The following is a 25,362-nucleotide window of genomic DNA, read 5'->3' as shown; positions in this document are numbered from 1 at the left end:
AGACTGGGAAGGTGCAGCGTCTCCATTAAAGCTGAAAAGGTGAGGCCGTTGGAAGCAGAGACCTTTTTTCCTAAAGCCTAAAGCTCCAGCGAATGAGCAGGAGCTTCAGGCTTTAGAAAAAAAAAGCTTGTCCTGTAGCGGCCAGGGCTGCCATGGAGATTAGTGAGCAGCGGTAGGGCTCCACCTCAGAACTAGATTTCTGAGCCTGCAGGGGCTCGGTCCCAGCTAGCCACCTCCCACTTAAAGCCCTGGGCTCTGTTGTTTTGCACTTTGCTACTGCGCCCAGTCCTGTTTCTTTTCTTCACAGTCTTGTCCTTGACGTTTTGCTTTTGCTTTCCTATGATAAACACAGGACAACGTGTTCAGGAATGGACACCTTCACGAGCCATCTTGAACTTTCTGAAAAAAACCTCGAGCGTTTCATTAAATTTCAGGCGGAGCGAAAAGGGAAGGGTTTGTAGTAGGGTCGGGTCTCGTTTTCAAATTTCAGTTGCGGTTGCAGGTTTGCTGAGCGATTGCGATGACACGTTGCCTCTAGACACGCATTCCCCAGGCAGATGGGGACCTGCAACATGGCTGCATCGTGTAGCAGTCCTGTAAACATGTGTGTCGTTAAAACCAGCCGATGCCTCGTGGCTTCCAGGTGGGGGGAGGCGGTCGTGCGTACGGTTGCCGCGCCCGCAGGTGGAAATTCCTCCCGCGCAGTAGGAATTATTTTGAGCACCTGACGAGATAGAAAGTTATGCCTGGGGCGTGGAAGTTGGGAAGCCTGCCCACAGGTGCTCAGTGATTACAGTTTTAAGTGAGTCACTTGAATTCTGGACTGAAGGGAAGGCGGGTTGGGGTGGCGGCGCGCTCAGCCACATGAATAGAGTGAGTGGTAGGACCACAAACGTCCACAGCGAGGAAAAGGTTGCATGCATAGCTGGGCTGCCTTACAACCTCTCTGATGCGCATGAGGCGAACAGAGTCAATGCCAAAGCTCTCCTGCGCTGGGGCTCCACACTAGTGAGACTCTGCACCAACATTAAATGTAGATAGAAAAGTCTTGATTCCTAGTTCCGAGATTCCAGTGACGTCATAGGGACGCTAGCGGACGTCCAATCCCAATGAGTGAGACTTTTCGTGTTGACAGAGGCCCTGGGCAGACATTCTTCCAATTGGAGCCCCCAGACTCCTGCCACAATTACCCACCGCGGCAGCCTCACAGCCATCACTGTTTGCGCGTTCCACTTGACCCTTCCTCTTCTTCAATCCCGTGGATTACAGGCACATTTGACTATATAGTGCAAGTACGTCATTAACCACATTACTATTTATGAATGTTATTCTGTACTACAAGCATCTAATCGCAACAATACAGGTATATTTGAGTCCCAAATTCCTCAGGTGATAGGGTGACCAGATTTAAAAAGTAAAAAACCGGGACAGGGCAACTAACATAAAAGTAGGACTAACTCTTGAAAGTGGCACTGTCAAGGCACTACACTTATGTAGCGTTTGGAGGAGAGGCGGTTTCAGTGTTACTGTTAAAATAAACACATTTTATAATCAATTTCTAACAAACGAACACTATCTTAATTTGTAAAATGCAGCATTTCTTCTTTGCGAGCTAGACACACTACCAAAAACCGGGACCACTGCAGTTTCCAATGGGAACATAATCTTGAGAAAGGGGGACAGAGCAGCAAAAACCGGGACAGTCCCGGAAAAACCGGGACGTCTGGTCACCCTATCAGGTGAGATTTTCAGCATCTCTAATGTGGCATCCCAGGGCACCGCACACGTTCAGTCTGGAAAGCAGAAATCTCGTTTGGGACAGGGATGTCCTACAACATCTGTGTATCCTTGTTCTTGGCTTTCTGCCCATGCGTGCCCCTTTTCTTCCTCACTCACAAAACAACTGTCCTCCCTTCGACTATGTGCTGGACCTAGCTGCTAGGAGATGTCTGTTTCTCTTCTTGATGGATTTTCTAACAATAGCATGGGGTGAACAGAGTAGAGAGCTAAAGCCAATGGCGATGCCAACAGTAGCCCACTGGAGACTGATGAGCAGCAGCCGCCAGCCCAGAGTATCGAAATACGTTTACAACACCATCTCACCATCTCACCGGTCCTAATCTGTAGAGATAGGACTACTATAGCCCCCTGGCAAGACTCTCAATCCTGGATGTCCATAGATATTTCACACGTTCTGTCAGATATAGAAATAAAAGAAATGCTCATTCTCAAAGACCGGCCACACTGTGCCAGAGAAATAATAATATTAATAATAATAATCATAATAATAATCATAATAATAATAATACTAATAATAATATTAATTTAATAATACTAATAATTAATAATAATAATAATTTGGCACTTATATAGCGCTACGAACCCTCAGGTATCTGAGCGCTGCTTATTATTACCCACGGTATGTGGTAATAGAGGAAAGTCTTCTATATCACTGGCAACAGCCTATAATAGAAGTAGAAGAGTTACTTGCATAGTGGTATATCTGAGCCCAAAGTACTAGCATTAGAACACTACGATATCAAGCTCCCAAAGAGGCCTTTCTCAAAGCATGCAGATTGAACCACTATAATTGCAAGCATTTCTGTTTAGATAGATAATAACAGCATTAACACCTGACTATTGGAGCACACTATTTGGCCATTTCAACCTTCCCTCGTTTTGACAATGTTATTGATGTTTGTTTTACCAGATGCCCACACCTGTTCCATGGCAAACTGTCAGTACGGCTGTGATGTATTGAAAGGGGAGGTGAGATGTCGCTGTCCTTCTCCAGGGTTACGGCTGGCACCTGACGGCAGAACCTGTTTGGGTGAGTACCAATTGATCCCTAATAGGCCCATCCCTGTGGTGATTGGAGGTTGGAATGGATTCAAGAGGCCTTGCATCTGGCTTCTTGTGGTATTGTTTCATTTATGCCTAACATTGTCTTTTTCAGCATTATAATCCCCTTGTGATGAAAGGGTTTCCACTCTGGGTCCATGCTTGCATTTGGTGAGCCACATAATGTGCTTAAGGGCAACATTTTCAATCTACTGTTAGGATCCTGAACAAAGTGGCTCTAGAAAGCCAGGAGACTCAGCCACTCATAAGGAGCTCACAGGCTGTGCTGAGGTTCTTGTCTTAAGCTCCTAGGAAAGATGGAGGTCCAACGTAACAGGTGTTATGCTCTCGCCAGCAGGGGAACTATTGTTTCTACTCTATAACTATGTCCATTTGTCATGTCAACCATGGGTGTGTAAAACTCTATTTCATTAGGAAGAAAATATTTCTGTTGTGTATGATACAATAATGACATAACAAATCACACTTTTCTTTATTTGTGCATGATCAGACCACCTTTTTTAGGAGCAAACTGAAGGCCAGGGGACCCATGTGAGACCATATGAAACACCTGTGTATGAGCGTGATACAAATAAAAATCCTATCATATCAAAAGCTACCTTTTGGCATTCCAGTTGGGAATTTCCCAGCAGGGCTGGCTGTATCTGTCACACGTGACATGCTGCCACTTGGCAGCTATGAAAAAAGATTACATATTCACCACTAACCAGCACACACAACCCTATGTTAAATGCATGAGCTTGTGTGTTCAACAAACTTTAGTCACTTTTGGTCCTGTCCACTTGCATCCTTGACTCTACGGGTAGCTTAGGCTATGGCTTCCTGTTTCCTCATCATATGAGTTCATGGCTTCCTGCATCAGGAACATTCACTCTGAGGAACTTTTGGAAACACCCTCTAGAGCCAGCCCTTGCCGGATATTTGTCATTTTGTTTTGTTTTTATTTGTTATTTGTAGAACACTCAAACCCTTGGGCAAGAGAATACTAGTGAAAGGACCCGTGGCTAGGGAGTGTTACCGGCAATTTTGTGAGTTTTAAGGGCTTTCTGAAATTTGCTTACATTGGATTCACTTCTTAGGGAGACAGGGAGCTTGTTCCAGAGCCTTGAGGGATAGACATAGAAGCTTCTTGCACCAGCCAAATTAGGCCAGACATTGTGGCACCATACCATAAGTGCCAGAGTAGTTATTTTAAAGGGGATCCTAGCTGATACAGGCAGCCAATGCCGATGGCGTAGAGCTCGGGAAATATGAGAATTATAAGGAAGGCTCAATACAATTCTTGCTGTGGTATTTTGAATAATCTTTAGTTTGTGAGAGAGTTACATAGGGAGAGCAGCCTAGAATGTGTTGCAGTAATCTAGCTTCGAGACAATAGTGGTGCAAGGGATTACTGCCAGGTGCTCCAGAGAAAGAAAGGAAAAATATGTCTGAGTAGTCATAGTGGTGGGACTCACTATTGAGTAGTTAGGCTGTCTGCTTCCCTAGGCCCAAATAAGTGCATGCACCCTCCCCCCCCCAACTTCACTACACCTCTGCCAGACTCTGCACCTTCACTAAATTCCGTCCCTTCAACAAACTCTGTCTGCATTGACCAAACTACGCCCCTTCACCCTCATTTTGTCTCCCATTTTGGCCTCCCTATTCATTCATCTCAGCTGCCCAAGATTTGGTGTGTTCTACAGTGGAGTGCACTACAGGTAATTTTTACAGCTAATTCTCTATTTTCGGTTAGGTCCAAAACATCTTTTAGAGGAAGTGAAAAGAACATAAGCTGTCTGGCAACTAGACACAAGTTAGAGAAGGTTGGAATGAGGAATTTTGGTTTCAATGCTAATATCTGGTTTCTCTCACAAATTGCCTGCTATGGGAAGCACCTAGACTAGTCTGTAACACGAATGCAACATGACTACATTTCTACATCTGGTCTTGTCAAATGGTAAAGTTTACATATGAAATACATGCAAGTGGTACATGCATATCTTCTAAAAACGTTGAATAAAACAAACTCAACCCCTTCTCATGGTTACAACTGTGGTGTTAGCAGGGGGGAAAACAGAAATAAGGCAAGTTACCTGCTGCATCCTATGCACCTCCAAGAACTCGGACGGAATGCCATTAAAACATGGAAAAATGACAAGTGAAATTTGTACACTCTACTTGGGCATAAACACCTAAGTAGAGTACGTATGATTGGATCGAAGGTCTGATAAAACATCTGAAATAACATGTGCCTATTGATAAGATGCATCAAGTAAGGGACAGCAAAAAATAGGGAGAAGTGATCAGGGCTGATAAGGAGAGAGTAGTGTAGCCTGAGAAATGGCCTTATCGATATCAGTCTGAAACTGGCAGACAGGTAGTGAAAGAGGGTACTGAAGAAATGACAGGGCACAGTAACCTAGGATGGCCATGTATCTCACATTGTCTGTCCCTCCACCTTCCTGTGACACTCTGTCCCTCTGCCACAAACTTACAATATCCGCCCCGGTTGGCTAAGCTCTTCTCTGTGGAACCCAAAGACCTCGCCCTGTCCCCACAAGATCCTAAAGTTGTCTCTCCATGTCGAGCTGAAGCTACCCCGGAAGTGATTCAGGACGCGGAAGAACGAACCACGGGCTGACGCGTAACCCATACGAAACTCTAACGAAACAGCACGCCTGCGAAGTGAGCAGGTATAGCAGGAAAATCCAACGAGTTCAGATGGGTTTCGCCTAATTAATTAACGCGACTGGATTTACACAGCAGTGATATTAAGCAGCCTGGCTGTCAAACGGAGACAATACGTACGGAGGACAGGCCACTAAATTACATGTGGGCTGAACCCGTTCAGAAAACAAGTAAACGTGACCACTAGCAGAACGGAATGGAAATAAGACGACCACTTGATGATTACAAAAGTGGAATCCGCTCAAACGGCCAACTGTGATTGCATGCCCCACCGAATCGAGACGGCCATTTCCCTCTTCATTGCTCCACAGACAATTTCAAGATCTTAAAGGCAGTGGACAACCCTATTTTAAAGAAAAAAAGGGGTGGAGAATCCCTTCCAGGTAGACCAATGGTAAGGGTACATTAAACCCTTGGAGAGAAGACACCACCAGAACTCCAATAAGAATGATTGAAAACGAAATGTTTTTAGTAGATAACGCTTCGTTTTGGGTTATCATTTACGGATATGGTATGCATGCTTTACTAACCCCTCACACAAGCCCCTGAAGAATTTCCGACTATTAACTACATGACACTGAAATCGGTAAGAAACATGTCGGGCACGATTTGTGGTTGTGGAATGAGGTTGTGATAATGAATGCTGAATAGAGTGAATGGAATGAGATTGAATGAGCTGTGCTCAATAAAGTATGACCCAGTGTGGAAATGAACACAGCACAGTACACTTTAACGGTTAAGACTTTGAACTAACTGACTTACCGATTGAAGGGGTGAAGGTCGTGCATACAGTACTGTGAACGTGCTTTTTCTAGACTTTTACGATAGGAGACTAAAGAAGCACTTTAATAATACACCGGACAGTGTTCTTAATATTTGTGTGTATCGGAATAATAAAATATGTATATTTTTTTTACAAATTTGTGTTTAAAGAGTGGTCCTCCTCATCACCATAAGTGAATTTGGTATTGGGATAGTTTCCACCTTGAGATGGTAGCAACTTTTATCACTAGCTTTGTGTTTCAAAGTGTTAAGGGTCAATCCCTTGATTTCGAGGGTATGCTGGTGATACATAACCCTCTATCTCTCTTCTTTGTTTGAATAGTCTCTCCATGTCCACAAAGATCCTGATGCTGTACGATCATGTGCCACAATCATGCTCAGAAATGGGAAATGTGAATTCAGCCCCTACTGAACTCAAGTCAATTATTGCAATAATCAGTTTTCTTATTGCACTTTTGCTCAATGGACTCTGTTCAAAGGTTTACAGATACTTGCACTTATTTTGAAGTCAATAATTGGCATTTCCAATTGCTTTGTTGTGCTCATGAATCGGATGCCCAGCAACAGCGGGTAATTCCACCACAGTATCGTACGCTCTGATATAAGACCACAATCTTTCACTGACACGTGACTTCTCGTTTCAGATGTTGATGAGTGTTCCACGGGGGGAGCCGTCTGCCCCCGATTTCGGAAATGCATCAATACCTTCGGGAGCTACATCTGCAAGTGTCACAAGGGCTACGATCTGATCTACATTGGCGGCAAATACCAGTGCCACGGTAAGAGCATGGCATGCGCGTGTTTCACGCTGGGTGACAGCAGGGTCCATTTTTTTTAGGCTTTTGTTCTTTTGTGGCCGGAGAGAATTTGCTGTTTTGAGGCAGGACTTCTTTGTGGGTCGTGATTTATTAGAACACGTTGCTCTGTCGATTCCAGGTTGTTTGGTTTAATACCTACCCATGGCAAAGCCATGCTTTCTCAGATAATGGCTACCTTGTTGTATTTGGAGGCCTGGTCTTTTAGGGTGTTTGCTTGTAATAGTTACACCATAGTGGAGACATTTGATGTAAATTAAAGAGTATTGTCCTTTGTCTTAGTTCAAAGTTGGGGCTGCTTTTTCATGTGTCCTTGGACAGCAAAGTGAAATTGACAATGGGAGAAGTGTAGAAAGCTGTACTTATCCAGCTGAAGGATTGCCTGGTGCCAAGGTGCCCGGCTGTCTGCGCGTCTGCATGAGGATATTGCATGAATGAAAAGGAGGTGGCTGGACCAGCTGACAATCCTGCCACTGCCTGATTGAAGCTTGTTATTGACTGACTTACAACACCGATAGCCGTTCCCAGGACATTGTGTGCCTTCCCTTTATGTTCAAAGACATGTCTTTTATTTAACTGGGCAAACATGACATGAAAGTCAGCGCGCCGGTGGAAACGCCAGATTTATCCTTTGAGCTAATATCGTCGAGACTGTAGCGAGCCAGCAGGTAATGGGCGGTCGCCATGTTCCATTGGGTGGCTGGCTGGTGAACACAGTCTTGTATGCGCCGCGCACTGAGGCCTTGCACGTGCCAGCCCTGCTTACAGCGTCCGTGTTTGTTATTGTCTTTCAGATATCGACGAGTGTGCGTCGGGAGCCTACGAGTGCAGCGGGCTCGCGCGCTGCTATAACACGCAGGGATCTTACAAGTGCAAGTGCAAAGAAGGCTACAGGGGCAACGGCGCAGACTGCACACGTACGTAAGGTCACTCTCTCTTCAAAAAGCAAGGTTTCTCTTTTTGCGAGACCCACAAGAATAATGGGCTAAGCCACACGTGGCTTAGCTAAGGGTGTAAACAGGGCTTTAAGTGGGGGTAAGAAATTGTGGGGGTCCCTCATTCAGGCGCGTGGCTTGCATGACGGGCGTGGTATGTAAGACTTGTTGGTCGTGGCCTAAAGGTGAACATGTAAAAATGGTCTGGCCTACATAACTAAGTGCATATGGCAGTACAGTCTGCTTGGTACAAACGAAATAGATAAATCAGCCTGTGCACCCGGCGCACAATGCATAAATAAATAACAAAATTGCATAGTGTATCCGACAAACAATGCATAAATAAACTGGGTAGTGTATGCAGGTGAGGCCTTGTGACCCAAGAACTGTCCCCACTCAGTGCACTACCCGGTTTATTTATTTATGCATTCATTGTTGGATACACCTCGAAAAATTCTTTGAAGTAGTTGTTCAGGTAGCAAAACAAGAGCAACCATGTAGAACCTTGAAAGTGGGCCTCACCGTTTCAAATGACCACATGCTGTGTCACACAACTCTGAATGTGCTGCTAGCCATCCCCCTGCCAGGGTGTTGCAATGTGTCATGAATGCTGTGCGCATCGGTAGAGGAATGCACAGGCGCAACCTTTTGAGATGATAGGCTGTAGAGGAAATGTGTGGGACCAAACACTTCAGCCTATCAAAATACTAACAAGGTTGCAGGGACAATCAAGATTCAAGGAAAACCAAAAAGAAACCGGCATGAAGTTGTTGAGTGCCTGTGTGATGAGTCTGTCTATGCGTGTATGAGGTCAGACTGCTGTTAGGTCATTTTTCATTATTACATAAAGTGTGTTACGATGATAGTCTTGTCAGTTAGCTATTCTCCAGGCTCCCCGTCATCCCTTTCTTCTTGCCTTTCCTCTCTTTCTTTGCTCTCATTGCTTCACTCTTTTGCTCCATTCTCATCCTGTCTTTCCTTTCCTCTCTTCTTTACAATCCTTTGCCTCTCTTCACCAGTGTCGCCCCTTTATTTCCTCTCCTTCCATATCTTCCATTCCTTCACCCCCCTTCCACATTCTCACTCTTGTCTTTCCTCTCCTTCCACCTCTGCTCTCATCCTACTCTCATTCTTACCCTTGTCTTTCCTTTCCTCTCCCCTTTCAATCCTTCACTCGTCTTCACAAGTCTCACCCCTATATTTGCTCTCCTTCCTTCTCTCCTCCTTCTGATCCCCTTCTTCTCTATTCACACCCATCTTTTCTTTCCTCTCCTCTGCTCTCATTCCTTGACCCCTCTCCTCCATTCTAACCTTTGACTTTCCTATCCTCCTTTCCTCTTAGCTAATTTCTCTCAATCTTTCTTCAATAGCATCATCGTTTGATGTTACTTTCTTGTGTTTCTTTCCTACTTTTCATTCTCTTTCCATCATTTTCTCCCAAATGTATCCACCCTTCGACTCTTTTGGGTGCCTATCTTTCCTCCCCTTATTTTGTCTCTCACGTTTCCTTTTCTCCACTTCATTTGAATATTGCCCTCCTTTTTTCCTCTCCTTACCCCAGCCCACCGCTTTGCGCTTTCCTCCTTCCTTTGCTTCTCCCCTTTTCACTCTGAGCTCTCATCATTAATCTGCTCTTCTACATTGTTAGCAATTCCTGTGCCCTTTTCTCTCTCAAGTATTGTCCATGCTCCAGCTTTCTCTCACCCTGTAGTTCCTCTCGTTCTTTTCCCTCCCTTTGCTCCTTCTCTTTTTCTTTCCTTCATTCCCCTTGCTCGCTTTCTTCCTCTCTATCTTCTATTTTACTTATCATTTTTGTATCTCCTCCATCTCCTCTTTTTTCTCTGCATACCACAGCTTTTCTCTATTTATCTCTCTTTTTCATCAATCTGCTCTTTTCTCTCCTTCTCAGTTTCCTTTCCTCTTTTATCTCCCTCTCTCTGTTGTTCCCCTCTTTGCATCGCTTCTTTTCACCACTTTTCTTTCTCACTCTCTTGTCCTCTGCTGCTTTTCCCTCTGTCTCTTGTTACTCTACTTCTTTTCTCACCTGCCGCCTCACTTTACTTCACTGCCATCCCCTTCTTCCCCCATCCATGTTCCTTTCTCTGTTCTTGCATCTTTGGTTTTCGGTCCTTCTTTTCCTGCGCGTTTTCTCTACCTCTTGTCTTTCTCTACCTGTTTCCTGCCTTGATTGTCTTGCTGCTGCTCTGTTACCTCATGCTTTCGTCCCGGTCCTTCTTTCCTTCCTTCGTTCTTCTCCTCCTTCGCCTGACCACATCCCCCATGTCCCCCGTGTGAGGCACTATTCGTCCCTCTCCACTTATCTTTGTTTCTTTCGTGCGTCCATCTCGTGGTCTTCTTCCCTCAGAATCCACCATCGGACCCTCTTGTCGCTCACCTTATCTTGTTCTTGTCTTTCTCCCTTTTTCTGCTTCCACTTCTACGTCTCGTGGTGCCATACCTCCCTTCTTCCCCGGTTCTTCCTCCCCTCCCGTGACCCCACTCTCATTCCCCATACTCCCCCTGTCACCTCCCCCACACTCTCCATTTCAACCTCCTCCTGCTCGTCTCTCGCCGCCTTGCTTGTTTTTGGCTTTCCTAAATTATCCAAAAAAACAGCCAACAACAGTGAGCGAGAAAACAGCAGAAAACAGGAAAGAAAACACATTCAAATTGCCCATGATCAAATACATTTGCAGTCAAGCCCCTACCTGCAATGCGACACACAATGCATGAATAAATAAATGAACCAGGTTGTGCGCAGAGCGGGAACAGACCATGACCCGGTTTATTTATTTATTTATGCATTGTTTGACGGGTATATGCATAAATAAATAAATAAACCAGGTCTGTACAGTTGTGGGCGCTGTGATTGAATCTACAGCGCACAGTCCCCAGGTTTGCCGAGGCTCAAAGATGCCTCGGTGACCTGCTGAGGGGGTGCAGGCATGATTCTGCCCACAGGGACTGTAACTTCCTCTTGTGACCCCCCGTGAGGGGTCGTGAGAGGAAGTTACAGTTTGAAGATGCTGTGTGTTTCCCGTAGGCAGCCGCCATGGGAGATAAGCCCGCTCCCATGATTGAGATTGGCAGCTATGACTGACAGAAGTGTCAGCCAGCCACAGTGTTGTTCAGTTTGCGAAAAAGCTGTGGCTGGCTGGCACTTCTTACAGTCACAGCTGCCTGACTCAATCATGGCGGTGGGCTCATCTCCCATTGCGGCTGCAGCTGTGGCGGGATAATGGCCTGCCCTGGTGTGGTGGGACCGGGGGGCCCGGTTCAGCCTCACTTTTTGGAGACTGCCGGACGACCGCCCCGACTGGCCCTGCCCACTTAAAGCACTGGGCATAAAGCCCCCTCACTTCAAGGCCACTTCCAACAAATTTGCTGAATGCAGTAAAGTGAGAAATGTATTACTATGTGAGGTAGGGAGTGGATGAGTAAATGGTGTGTGAGAATGAGCATAGACACACATGGCATAGCATAGGCAAGTGGAATACTATCGCCCCATAATCCGTGGCACAGGTATTGTTAGCAGACCAGGAAAATGAAAAGAAGAGAATTTTGCAGCCACCTCCAGCACTTCTGCCACTTTCTTGCCGTTTCTTTAATAAAAGAAAAATGACATGGTCTTCAGCTTTACCAGGCTTATGCAGTCAGTGGATGGACAAGGCACACACCGGGAATAGCACTCCCGCTATAGTACCAAGTGGTCCTTGTAGACAGGGCTTTAAGTGGGCCAGGGCTAGCCAGAACAGAAGACCACAGTCTCCATGAAACTGCTCCAGAGACAGGGTGCTGCCAGGGCTCCCTTCCTCACCCATACGCGGTAAAATTTCTCCTATGTATGTGTCTGTAAGAGCGCTTCAGGAGGCTCGCAGCCACTTAAGCAGACCTGCCTAAGCATTACATCCCTTAGACACTGTTCAAATGAGTATATATTGCTTGTGGTTTGCAGACATTTTGCTTTCGGAGTGAGTGTTGTGCCAAATTAAATGAGCTGGGAGCCTCCGTTGCTTTCTAGCTAGGCACGAGCCATATAAATCATCTACATATGTACATACAGAGAGCCTAGTGTGCATTGGAGCCCAGAAGGTTATCACGCTTGAATCACTATCACAGACATATTTCAAATGTACAATTCTGTGGTCATTCTTATGTTCAGAAAATCTGCTTGGTTTTTATACAAAGCATCAGGAAACCATTTTAGCGCTATTTGTGTCACCTGTCTCTTTCTCATGAGTGATTTATGTACAGACTGAGGGTGGTTGAATTGCCAACATACGGAGTGAGAGGTTGTTTCATTTATAAACCACAGATAAATGAATGTACGATGTGCAGACAAGATGCACATGGAGACCGTTCTGAGTGACCCAAACTAAATGTTTGCAGAGTCTCGTGGTGGAGTGTTTGCGTCAGGTGTCACCCCCTATCGGCATGCCTCTCACTATGTAGGCTGTTGCCCCTGGTCGAAGCCACCCCTCCATTTCACATCTCACTTAAAGCCAGTGCTCAAGTCCTAAAAAATAAATGGGGGCTCTCATTTAAATGCCAGAAATTAACATATAATCAAAATATGCAAATTTCATTTAATCGCCTTTTTGAATACCACAACAAAAGACACTGGGGAAATTTGCCTTTCAATCAACACACAAAATATAACCCAAAAGAGGATATTTGTGTTGGAAAAGTATAAGAGATGTGCACTTTAGAACCCAAGAATCAATGGCCATGTTTTCCCTTGAGCGCAGCACAGTTCCCATATGTGACATTTCACCTTCCGTCGTTTTCTGCTCTACTGTTTAGTCCTGCGGTGTGGTGGTGAAGCACCCACCCTGCGACCCGGGCGACAGTTCGCCCGGTAAACCTTTCATAGATGAAAGTGGCATTAATGTGTCATTCAGCAACAGTCACTGCCACACTTGGGCAGGCTAAGTGCTCTTTTAAGATTGACACTTTTTAAAATGTTTGGCACTAGTAGAGGGCGTCCCCGCCTACCTCTTCCCAAGACAGTGTCCTCAGATGGATACAATCAGACACTCCTCCCCTACAATGGGTGGGCTGTGGGTCGTGGGACAGGCAAGGCGATGCTGTGCCAGGGGTATTTTTCAGCACATAGCGGATAAGTGTGCCTATATCATGTGTGACACCTACAAACGCCCCTCGCTTTGTCGCTTAAAGCCCTTTGTATTCTGGAACTTGTAGTTCCTATTCTTTCTACTGTGCATTGATGCTGAGGGCTAAAAATCTAGGGCTGACTGAAGATGTCACAAATGACCCCGGGCCACCTGGCACCTGCAATGACAAATCAACTTATAGCCGCTTCATTGGGGAGTGAGTTGGATGGTCTTCTACTACCGTACATTTCGATTTTGTCTTCTCCGCTGAACACATGGCTCATAAAAGTTGTGGCAAAAATGGGCATTAAAAATCAGTGCTACTTTTCCCCTTCTTTCCGCTTTGATAATCCACCCTGCCTGCCCTTCTCATGATTTCTCGAGAGGTCACAGACCTCCTCATGCTTAACCTCCAAACCATTGAGGCATTGTGGGCATGCTGGGAGTAGAAAGTGGTCAGTAAGGAGAAAGTGGGAGGGCAGGCCTGTAAAGCACCTGCTTCATTGCTTGCCTGAGCATGACTCTTATCTTTCCAAACAAGTTGGAGGTTGTGTGTAGATTCCAAAAACAATTATTTTCTTGTCATCCGTAAAATTATCTATTGAATTGGGCAAAAAAAGTAATTAATGCCTCCGCTCTGGCCTGGGTTGATATGCAATCATGTTATGTCAATAGTACACTGACACAGGAGGTTGACCTTCTGAAGTCTATGGTAATGACACTTGTTACACCGACACAGGAAGTTGACCTTCTGAAGTCTATGGTAATGACACTTGTTACACTGACACAGGAAGTTGCCCTCCTGAGTTGAAAGGTAATGACACTTGTTTTTGATTTCCCCTTTCAGCTGTTCCGAAGGTTTGGATTGATCCATCTGTTCCGTTTGTGTTTGGTAATGGCAAAGATAACAGCCGACATATATATAAGGGCAACAGTACCTCCTTCAAGGGCAAAGGCGGCCAGAGCAATAGAATTCCAGACATCATCGAGCGAGGCACGGCCAGGCCTCCCATCAAACCATTTGTACCTCCGATTATAATTACACCAAAGCCTGTGCCTCGGACAACAACCAGGACAAACCCCAGGACTACCTCCCGGCCGACCCCAGTCCCCACCACGAGGCCAGTGGTAAATCCAGTCACAAGGCCCGTGCCAAAGCCCTTCACCAGGCCACCACCCAAACCGACAACCATAACAACCACAGTGACTACGAGGCCGACTCCAAAACCAACAACTAGAAGCCCTGCTATTGTAACTGAAGCACTGCCGTCCCGAGGGGGCACTACCGTGGACAATAGGATTCAAGTGGACCCTCAGAAGCCACGCGGAGATGTGTTCAGTAAGTGCATGCAACTTTCTGTCTTTTCTTCTCTGTGCAATTGGGCTTTCCATTCAAGTGTTCTTGCTGCTAAGGGGACTTGGGATTTTTTAAAAAGCCTATCTTCACGTGAGCGCAGTCGATCACGTTGGTATTCTCTACAAACGCATGGCGCCACGGAAGCGCCAGAGGGCCGAGGAAACGTTCCCAAAAGCCTCCTTTTCCTTTTGAAGGGCAGTGCTTGGAAATCTCCAAGGACACGGCCAAAATGGTCAGGACCTAAAATGAATCGTGAAGCTCGAGCAATTGTTATTTCACAGGCACGCCGTGAAACCATAGAGACGCAAAACATAACCTTCCGCAGCAAGGCCACGTATGTCGAGCGTGCAGCGCTCCTGAGAGGCCGGATGAGAGCCTGGTTGCTGCACGCGCTGGGAAGCCACTTCCTGTTTCTGCATCTCTGGCTGGCCGGTTGTTCATTCGCTGGCAGCTTCAGCAGAAAGGAAGCAAAACCCAAATCTCAGGTTAAATGTTCATATTTCTAGGGAAGGATTTACTTGCTCTGCTGGAATCTGTATTATTTTCAGATCTGCAAGCCTAGGGGATTAATGTATTTCTTGAACTGAGGCATTTGTATCAGTTGGAAACGTTCTTTTACTGACCCATTCTGCACCGTTATCTGGTGCTCGTCATATCATAACTGGTTTGAAAGTTGACAGAGCGGATCGGTTATTGCACCACCGTTTGGTGACAGTGCTCGCGACCACTGCAGCCAATTTCAGATTGTAGAACGGGGTCTGCAACTCCGATCCGCCCTAGCCAGCACAGTCAATAGTAAGAAATCAGGGCAGCTGTAGTCCAATAATATCTGGAGAGCTGCTGCTTGAAGACCCCCATAGCTGTTAATAGCTGCTAAAAGGGTTTGTTACCATGGCAGCAGATGGGGAAAAAGAAGAGTGGTTGCTGCAAAATGATGCTTGTGCTGGAATTCTAATAATAGCTGGATGCGGATTATCACTTAAGAGTCATAGAACTGTACTAGCGGATGCTCATTTTAGTTTGTACGGTGGTACTCCTTTTATCAAACATAAGGTGAACATTCAAACCTTCCTGTTTTGAATTCCATCCTGTGTCATCTTATGTCATGTTGTGTTGTCAAATCATGTTGTTAGAGCACACCACGATGTTCTTATAGCGCCAAGACCTTGTCTGATAAATAGGGATAGCCAGACCGTAGTCTAGAGTGAGAGATAACATAACAATAGAAGCAGGAATAATGATCTATAGAGATACATTGAGGCACAAAGGGCATGGGAAAGTTGTGGATGTGGATAGTAGAGTGTATGTGTAGTGTGATGTTGGAAGAAAGGTCAGGAAGAAAGAAAAGGACGTCATCATTTCTCATGAAAACTAGTATTTTGCCATAAAAACAGATTTCCCGAGGATTCCAAGAAGTGCCTGTGAGAATTAGCGAAGCTTGGATGCATTAGAGAGCTGCCTGCAGGAGGCGCTGTAATGGATCAAGTACGTTTCACGGGTCGGTGTTGCTCCTTCTTGTAATACAATTTGTTGATAAAGCCGATGGAGCGGCTGTCTGGACCAGTGATAGCCCGGCCCGCCAGTGGGCTCGGCCCATCCTCACGGGCTGCATTCGCTCAGACCGTTACCAAGGGCAGGTACCTGAGAATGGAATTGGCCATTTGTCGCCACACAGTTTATTGGTGTGAGATTTCTGACGAGTTTGAAACCTAAACATTCATTGCTTCGGATGCAGGCCTCATATTTACATCCTGATACTGGAAATGACCTTTTCGCAACATGTCTGCCTTATGGAAAGCGTACACAAACACAGCTTTGAAATCCGCTCCTGTGCAGGACATTAATAGCCTCTCACAGCGAGGAATTGAATGCCCAGCTCGCTCCATTTTTTCAGCATGACTGTCCCTACAGTCATCTTCTCTTTTATTTTTAAACCTCAACCCCCTGCCTTCGCTTCTGTTTTCGTGCGGTCCCATCCAGCTCTTGCGAGGGATGTCGTCAGCCCGGCCTTGCAAGCCAGTGTATAAAAATATTACGCGGACTCCCTGGTGAGCGTGCCCTTATGCAAATGGAAACCCAGTTTTGGCCTGAGGCACAGCGAGGGTGACTTTTTGGGCCTGCCAGCCTGAGAGATATTTGAGATTGGTTCTTGGCTGCCTTGCCACAGGGCAAACTGAGAGCTGAATTATGCGACGCGTATATAGTAGCAGCTTTAAGGTCAGCCTTATGCAAATACATTTACTTTTCAAAATGTCCAACACCTTTACCTCAATTTAATCTCAATTTAATCTCATGAACAAACCATAGCTTGACCTTTCACTTTGATGGGTACAAATCAGGCAACAAGTTTAAGAGAAATCCAGTTGATTACGGGGTGCAATCAAGGCTCAAAGCTGGTAACTTAAGTGAAGTAGATTACCTGACTGAATTGATTTCTTACGGATGAAGGTTTCTCTCCCGGAACATCCTTATTGGTTACTTCTTAAAGGTCTCACTTCAGGGAACACATTTTTTGCACAGGTCAAAGATTAGGGGGGGAGGATAGCTCAAGGGCAACGTGCTGGTCTTGGAAGCAAGACGATGCAGAGCAACACAGATTCGATCCCCAGGTCCGCGCTTAGAAACCTCTGCGTATTAAGCGCGTTATAAATAACCTATCATATCATTGCTGGCGGGTTCCTTCAGGTGTATCATTCAGGCCGATAACGGACACCAACCCATTCTCCAGGCCCGCTCTGATGGTCTGAAATGCCCCTGCGCCCCCCTCCGTGGGCTGGAGAGTTGCTGACATTTTATGCTGAAGCCATTTATAAAGGCTCTGGGGTACTCGCCTGCAGCTACCATCCACTCATTGTCACAGTAGCCTATTCTCAGGGCAGCTTCTAGCCAACTAGGTACCCAGGGTGAAACACTAGAATGTGCCCCCCTGGCTGGCACATGTCACTCCCAAACTACACCTCTGTGTCATACGACAAAACCCTCCTCAATATCAATAAATCATTTCTAAACAAAGGAATCTGGTTTCATTGTAATGCAAGCAATTTGCAGGAGAAATCTAATGTGAAAATGCAGCTGTTGCTGCCCAAGCAGATGGTTCTTCTGTCACCTGCTCTTAGGGACGGCCTGGACTGAATGCAGTTTGAAACTGACCGTACTGGCACGCTGTGGTATGACCTGCCTGCTGGGGCCTGAGAGACCACTGGGCCTGTGTTGCAGGTATTCTGCTCGTGCCATCTCACTTGTATTTGGAAAGGGGTAGGTAACACTAGACTCACCATATGCATTATTTTCTGATAGAAGATTATCATTCCAAGGTGGACGGTCTGGTAAACTCCTATTGTACTCTCTCAAAATACCCCTATGAGAGAGGGAAAGGGGACAAATATCACCAATGAGTGTTCCTGTCTGCTTTGAATTTAATTACAGAGCATTTCCGGAATATAACAATGGGTTTATAGTGATTTGGTCGAAAACAAAAATGTCGAAAGTCAAAATGTCGAAAAAAAAATGTCGAAAAAAAAGGCGAATTTATTTTTCAATAGGTTTTTTTTCGAAATGGGGGGGTTCCCCCCAAAACCCCTTTTTTCTATTTTTTTTTATTTTACCCATTTTTTACTTACCGAACCCAAAAAAAAACATAAATAAAAAAATAATACATTCGACTTTTTTTTTCTCGATATTTTTCTTTCGACATTTTTGTCATTCGACTTTTTTTTTGACATTTTGACTGACCACCATAACAATGATCAGAAATCTCTGTATTTGATAAAGAATTCTGTGACAAAAGGATTGTATGTGTGAATCAGTACATCTATAACAGACACATGGCTTAGTTCTCACATCACTGTTCACAAAACTCAACCCAACATTAAAATGTTTGTAACCATGAACCATACATACTCATTAGAACATCTTACATTTTTGGATTTGAGGATAAAATGGCTGCAACACCAGCCACTCAAATGGGGTACAAGGGCCCTTTTGCTTCTTGTTTCTGGAGAATTTTAGATGAGAAGGGGCATGGTCTCAGTGTGGGCATGCCCAGCCCCAGATACAGAATAATCTTTAGGGAATTATATATTTAGACAAGAACGGATACCCTACAAGAGGCACCCAAAAAAGAGGGGGGAAATGTACAGAAAGGATTGTACTTCTTACAAACGTTAGCCTGACCAGTAATAAGCTGATGAAGTGTTTAAAAAGAAACTGGCTTCTAATACGTGGTCTAGGGCCCACAGTCCACAGCCACTGCCCCCTCCCCATTGTGCAGGCCTCAGGGGTTATTTCTGCAAAAAAGAGCATGCACTTGCCTTATCTAACAGAGCTGGCATTAACATCTCATATCGGTGCTGGCCTGCAGCTAGTGAAATTCAGGGGAGTTGCTAGGTCTGCAAAAGACCTGGGGCTAAGCTGATGTCGGAACTGTTGGGACTGGGGGCTAGCTAGTCTTTTGGCTGTAGCTCCTGAGATTCTATCCGGGGCTGCAACCAAAAGATCAGGGGCTATAGCCCCCTTAGCCCCCCCCTAGCAACGCCCCTGGTGAAATTTATGGTGTGGTGTGGCAGTAAAGAAAGGGTGCTTAAGGCAACTTCTTTGATTGCTTTATGTGTTTAAGTGTGGGGACAGTATGACACACCCATTAGAGCTACATACAAAAACAAGTCCAGTGTGCTATGAATGGACATGGGCACATCAAACAAAAACAGTCATATGTGGTGTTACATAGAGGAGCAGCACACAGACGTCTTAATAAACGGTGGGGGATTGGGCAGTGCACAACTCATTGCAGAATACATATGACTGCATTGATTGGTGACACAATGTGACACATGACACAATGAACTCTGCTTTCCCAATCAAGGTGCCAAGTCACATTGAGGAGTCACCTGGCAGTGGTTGGCGTGTTAAGACAATAAAAATGTCTTTGATGCCGAGGGAATGCATTTAGTCCATGTCCCAAAGCAACCACTAGACCTCTTAGGCAAGAACATTACAGTTAACCTGATCAGGCATGTACCACTAAAAAGTAATACACACAAAAAACGTTTTGGTTGTGTCAAATAAAAAGACACAAAAGTAAAGAACATAGTTTAAAACCTTTTCTGTGCAGCATGTTAATTCTCTTGGAAGAATGCTTAGATTTGGTGAACTAGCTGATGCTTTGTGTTGGCCTACAGAATAAAAATGCCCCATGTTCAGTTCTTATCACTGTGGTGCAAAAACAATAGCTTGTTAAATGATCCTTCACTTATAAATTGACACCCCTTTAAAGGCTAAGTCCACACAAAGAGCTTAATTGACACCCCTTTAAAGGCCATGTCCACACAAAGAGCCTCAGCTGGAGAGGGGGTGGGGGTTGTGTGTCTCCAGAACATCGCAGAGGCTGCGCTCTGAATATGCATTCCTTTATTTAAAACAAAGGATTGCTTAACATTTGACCAAGGTGAGCTCAAAGGCAGCTGTCTGGGTGCCCTCCCACCCCCTTGAGCTCCTTTCCCCGGGCAGCTTTCCGCTCTGCCAACCCGAGGAAACTGGATGATTCTCATTGTACCATGGCAAACGTCACTGGCAGCTGCACGCTGGACACGGGATCTCCACCTGCAGCTCTACCTACAGCCAATTATTTCAGCTGACCAGTAGAAAAATGTGTTATCTATTTCTCATGAATTTATCCTCGTCTGGTGTAAAATCCCAAGTTCCAGGTATTCTTGAACAAATCTCTTGTAAACTAAGTTCTTGACTGAGTATTCGTAATTGGGCCCTAGGTATGGAACCGTCCTTGCTAACCCCCAATGATTACTGTGGTGTGCTAATTTAATTTTCTGCCAGGTCACAGGATGGGGTTGAGGTGAAGCCCACACCTCCTTTATTGTACTATCAGGGGTTTATCCTGGATACCTTTCGATTTGTTCAATATTTCAAAAAAGTGGATTTGTAACACTTTTTTTAAAAAGTCAGTTTAAAGTGCAATTTCTATTATTCTTTTCTCAATTGTTTCATGTGGACTCATAGTCCTAATTGTGGTCAGCCAACACTTGTTTCGACCGCGTGGGTCTTTATCAAGGCAGTGGTATGTCAATAGATGCCCCATTGGGGTAGGGTGGTGAGGAGCGGTCAGTTCTATGGATGACGGCTGGGCTTGGAGTGTGCCCTTAAATGAAGTCAATGTGGACGCATACTTTCATCTTGGTCCGTTAGCCGTCATCTATTTTCATACCACCTGCCTTGATAAAGACCCACGCGGTCAAAACACATTGAAATATTGAACAAATTGCAAGGTATCCAGGATAAACCCCTAAGTTCTTGACTGACCTCCAATGTATTTCTCACTCCATTGTTCAACTGCTGCTATGCCATTTATGCCACAGTGAGCAGATTGTGCCATGTACTTCATGGTTTAAAACCACCTTGATCCTTCCATGTGTGCCGTAGTGTGTCGTGTGATCCTTTGTATGATTGTTCACTGCACTTGTCAGTGCCTTGCTTTTGTGGGTGGTGGACCGTTGCCTCTCTTCACCAGTTCTTGGTTCCTCTTTGCCCTGAGTCCAGATATATGCACGATTTACTTGAATACCCATTAGTTTTGTGACCTTGGCACATGCTCATGTGGTTAATTGTGGTCATTTTTGTGCTGTGAACAGCAAACTTGCCTATAGTTCCCATTACGTTAATCGAATATTGTGGTGTAATGTATGCTCCGCATTATAAACCCACTAATGTCGTTGCAACCGGTGGTTGAGATGGCTGCTCTCCTACCTAGCCTTCTGTGGTTTTCTAATGTGCTTTGCCTTTCCTAGATGTCCATTTGTATCTGTGCCTATTATTCACAAGTACGTGGTCTGGACAGATAATGCGCATAAGTGACGCTATCATTAGATATGTTGAAGCATCTGTGAGACTCTTGCTCCTCGACATGGTGGTGCTAGAGGTTTGGCGGCAATTCACGCTCGTGCCACAGGCTGGATTATAGCTATAACTCTTAAGCTGCAGTCCTGTTTATGATAGAAGCGGAGCCTTTATCATTATGATTGAGGGGTCTTTCATCCCTAAAACTGTTTCTTTTTTTCATTGTGCCTGTATGAAGTGCTGAGCGGCACAGACTCTGCAGCACTTGGCATGCTGCGCATGGCCGAGCATGTGTTAGTGCTACATTTACAAGAAAATAAGTACCAGGGCCCAAATATTATTTTGCACATCATTGACACATCGGACGGGCTTCTCCCAGGCCACTGACACCACCCATGCCTGCTCCATATAGTACCAACATAATTGGTGCCAAGGCTGCAAATACCACCGGTTCATTGCAGGGGGGTGGAGGCTTGGTGTGATTTACAGATACCAATCGACATAACATATTGTGTCTTGAAATCATATAAATATTTAAGTGCTTCTTTAAAACACATTATTGTTTATATTTTGCTCTGGTCATAACAGTGGCAAGTGGAACATTTGAGCAATCCATCAATAGAAAATAAGAGACCAACCTGCTTTCCTTCTGTGGTAAATTATTGGACATTGTAGGCAAAATCATGACTGAACTGATGAAAGTGCCTGTCAAACACTGCAGCAAGATCATCTTCCTAGGTGTGGCACTCATGCTAGGCACTCCTCTTTGATATTGGCCTTTTCACTGACCTTACCACTGTGTTGAGGCTGTTGGCTCATGACTATCCTGTTGTTAGTCCCACTTTGCTGGTTATCACAGTAGAGAATTTGCAGCAATGTCCAGCAGATTGATTGGAGCCGTGTGCGGGCACGGCCAGCGTCAGTGCACAACATTGTCACCTTCTAACTCATTGTTATTGATGAACATGGATAAATAGCCATTCCCTGCCCCCCTGGGTTATCAAGCTCATGAAAATAAAAATGAGCAAGCCCAGGGTGAGAGACCCAGGTCAGTGCACACTGTTTTGTTTGTATTACTACGACTCACTGACAGTTAAAATAATAAAGTTGCTAAGACACCACCACATAATTAAGCTAGGATTAGAAATAAGTGCAGGGGTTCAGAAATAAGTGCAGGGGCTGAGCACTGGCAAGCCTCCCCACAAATTAAGCACTGGTGTTGCCTGGGTGATAGAGGCACTGATTTGGAACTACTCATTCTGAGTGGAAAGACTGACTCCCGCCTGCAACATATATATCCACAGCCTTTTTTTAAACATTGTGTTATAATTTAAGTGATCGCCTGATGCATCTTCTAGATCTGTGTGTCCTCCCCACCATACATGACCAGCAGCGTGATAGCAAAGCTTCTGCTACACTGCCTGCATGCAAACATCAGAACACACCCAAATGACAAACAGCAGTGTGGTAACAAGGATTCTGCTAAACCGCTTGCATACAAACATCAGAAAACACCCAGATGACCAGCAGCAGTGTGATGGCAGTGCTTCTGCTGTACTGCTTGCATTCAACCATCAGAATATACCCATATGACCAGCAGCTTGATTGCAAGGCTTCTGCTACACTGCCTGGATACAAATATCAGAATGCACCCAGATGACCAACAGCAGTGTGATAGCAAGGCTTCTGTTAAACCGCTTGCGTGCAAACATCAAACAACACCAAGATGACTAGAAGCAGTGTGATAGAAGGACTTCTGCTGTACTACATGTATGCAAACATCAGAAACCACCAAGAGGACTAGCAGCAGTTTGGTAGCAAGGCTTCTGGTACACTGCCTCCATGTTAGCACCAAAGCACACCCAGATGACTAGAAGCAGGGTGATAGCAGAGCTTGTGCTGCACTGCTTGCATTCAAACATCAGGAAAAAAACACCTGGACGACCAGCAGCAGTGTAATAGAAGAGCTTATGCTGCACTGCTTGTATGCAAACATCAGAAAATACCCATATGACCAGCAGCGTGATAGCATGGCTTCTCTGCACTGCCTACATGCAAACATCAGAAAAAACCCAGAAGCATATTGAATGTTTAGCACACAAGTACTCACAAACCACTCGCAGGGACTTACACCAATGGCCACGGATCCACCAAGAAACACGTTATTGGTGTAATTTGTAAAATATAGAGAAACTGGCCATCTCCCAACTCATCCACCACACTGAATCTGTTGGTTGTCTCCACGACCACCCGCCTGGCTTCAGAGCTGCCAGAGGCATGCAAACTGCACTCCTAAACACCTGTGAAGACTTGCTCTCAAATCTCAATTCCAACTCTCCTTCCGTTCTCATCCTTCTTGACCTTTCCTCTGCCTTTGATACAGTCAGTCATGCCACCTTTATAAATCGGCTATGTGATACCATTGGCATCACAGACCTGGCTCTGGAGTCATTGACCTCCTTCCTCTCTGACCAGCCTTCCCAGGTTCAACTGCACCCTTTTCTCTCCTCCATCTCACTCTCCACCTGTGGCTCTAGCCTCTGGCTTTGGCTCCTCAACATCTACCTTGCCCCTCTAGCCCATTTGATCTCTGCCTTCTCTCCTAACATCCAGTGTTATGCGGACAACATGCAGTTCTCCTTCAGGCTTCCTCCCTCTGCCTTCTCCTCTTCCTCTCTCATTCCTGACTGTATGTCTGCTATTCAGGCATGGTGCACTACCAATGATCTCTGCCTTAAGACTGAGATCCTTCTCATTGGGACGCCAGCTCCCTCCATCCCTCCTACACTCTGGCCGCCCTCCTGTGAGGCAAAAAACCTTGGTGTCATCTTCGACTCCTCTCTCTCCTTCTCTAATCACATCACAGACCTTGCTAAGAAGGCCCACTTTCAGCTGCACCCCCTCAGAGGCACTCTCCATTTCCTCACCTTCCCCCAGAACCTCAATGTCTACAGAGCTCTTGTCCTCTCCAGTCTGGACTTCGTGAACCTCCCTAAATCCTCCATTCGCCCCTTTCAACTAATCCACTACAGGACTGCAAGACCTTTCATTTTCCTCAAGCCCAGGGACCACATCTCCCCAGCCATCGAATCTCTCCATTGGCTCCCGACTGCTGCAAGAATCAAGTTCAAGACCTTCTGCATCATTTACAAGGCTTTCTGGGGCCTGGGACCCCGTTACTTCCAACTCTCTAAATACCTCATTGATAGAGCCCTTCGGTCTTCTAGCTCCAACTCTCTGAAGATCAGATGCTTTTCCAAGCAGAGTGTGAGGGTAGAGCTCTCTCCTCCACAGGTGCCTCCCTCTTGGATGGCCTCCCGGCCCCTCTCACACTTGAGCCGGATCTCCCTAAATTCCCTCTTAATTGGCTGCCTGGTTCCTTCAGATTCGTACAGGGCACCAGGCCCTCCTCGACCAGTCTATCCCTGCACTTGGTCTCCCTTGGCTCCCACCCACCTCCAACCTGCAGTTGCCCTTCTGGACTCCACCCCTGCACTAGCCTGGCTGTGCCTGCACCCCTTGAGCCCTGCAAGCCCTGTTCCTCGCACTTAGCATGTGGACCTTTTTACCCCTGCACTGTCTGCATTACCCTGCCTCTGTCCACCTGGCCTCCCCTGGCACTCGCTGAACCCACAGGCTCTTTCGCCCTGACCGGCACTTCCACCCCTCCCCCACACTTCTTGTTACTGCACTTGCACGATCCTTATGTCACAAGGCCTAGTAGGACCGTTTTTTTTGTCATCCCTGTCCCCCCTCTTGTCCTATTGCACCTTGAAACAGATTGTTTATAGGAGCATTATAAATACGTAATAAATAAAGAAATAAATTGTTTTTTTTAAAAATACATTTGAACCCTGATGCAGTCCGTATGTGGAAATCGTGGGATGGCATGCAGTGTTACTCAGCCGGGGTACAAGACTGCCCTCGGGAGCAGCAAATGCTGCCCTGATGGTGCGTGAAGGGTGGCAACATCTCTGCAC

At 45.7% G+C, this 25,362-nt stretch overlaps 1 protein-coding gene across 2 annotated transcripts in view; it reads left to right on the top strand.

Moving 5' to 3' along the window:
• Positions 1-25,362, top strand: part of NPNT (nephronectin) — a 325,821-nt gene that overhangs the window by 205,297 nt on the left and 95,162 nt on the right. For both annotated transcript variants that reach the window (XM_069630946.1, XM_069630945.1), the window contains 4 exons: positions 2,711-2,830; positions 6,960-7,094; positions 7,925-8,047; positions 14,027-14,518. In XM_069630946.1, the coding sequence (XP_069487047.1) occupies positions 2,711-2,830; positions 6,960-7,094; positions 7,925-8,047; positions 14,027-14,518 (870 nt within the window). The remainder of the gene's footprint in view (positions 1-2,710; positions 2,831-6,959; positions 7,095-7,924; positions 8,048-14,026; positions 14,519-25,362) is intronic.

This window comes from Ambystoma mexicanum, chromosome 6q, assembly GCF_040938575.1.
Source record: "Ambystoma mexicanum isolate Mex_15411 chromosome 6q, UKY_AmexF1_1, whole genome shotgun sequence".
Lineage (NCBI taxonomy): Eukaryota > Metazoa > Chordata > Amphibia > Caudata > Ambystomatidae > Ambystoma > Ambystoma mexicanum.
This window is presented reverse-complemented; position numbering and strand designations above follow the sequence as displayed.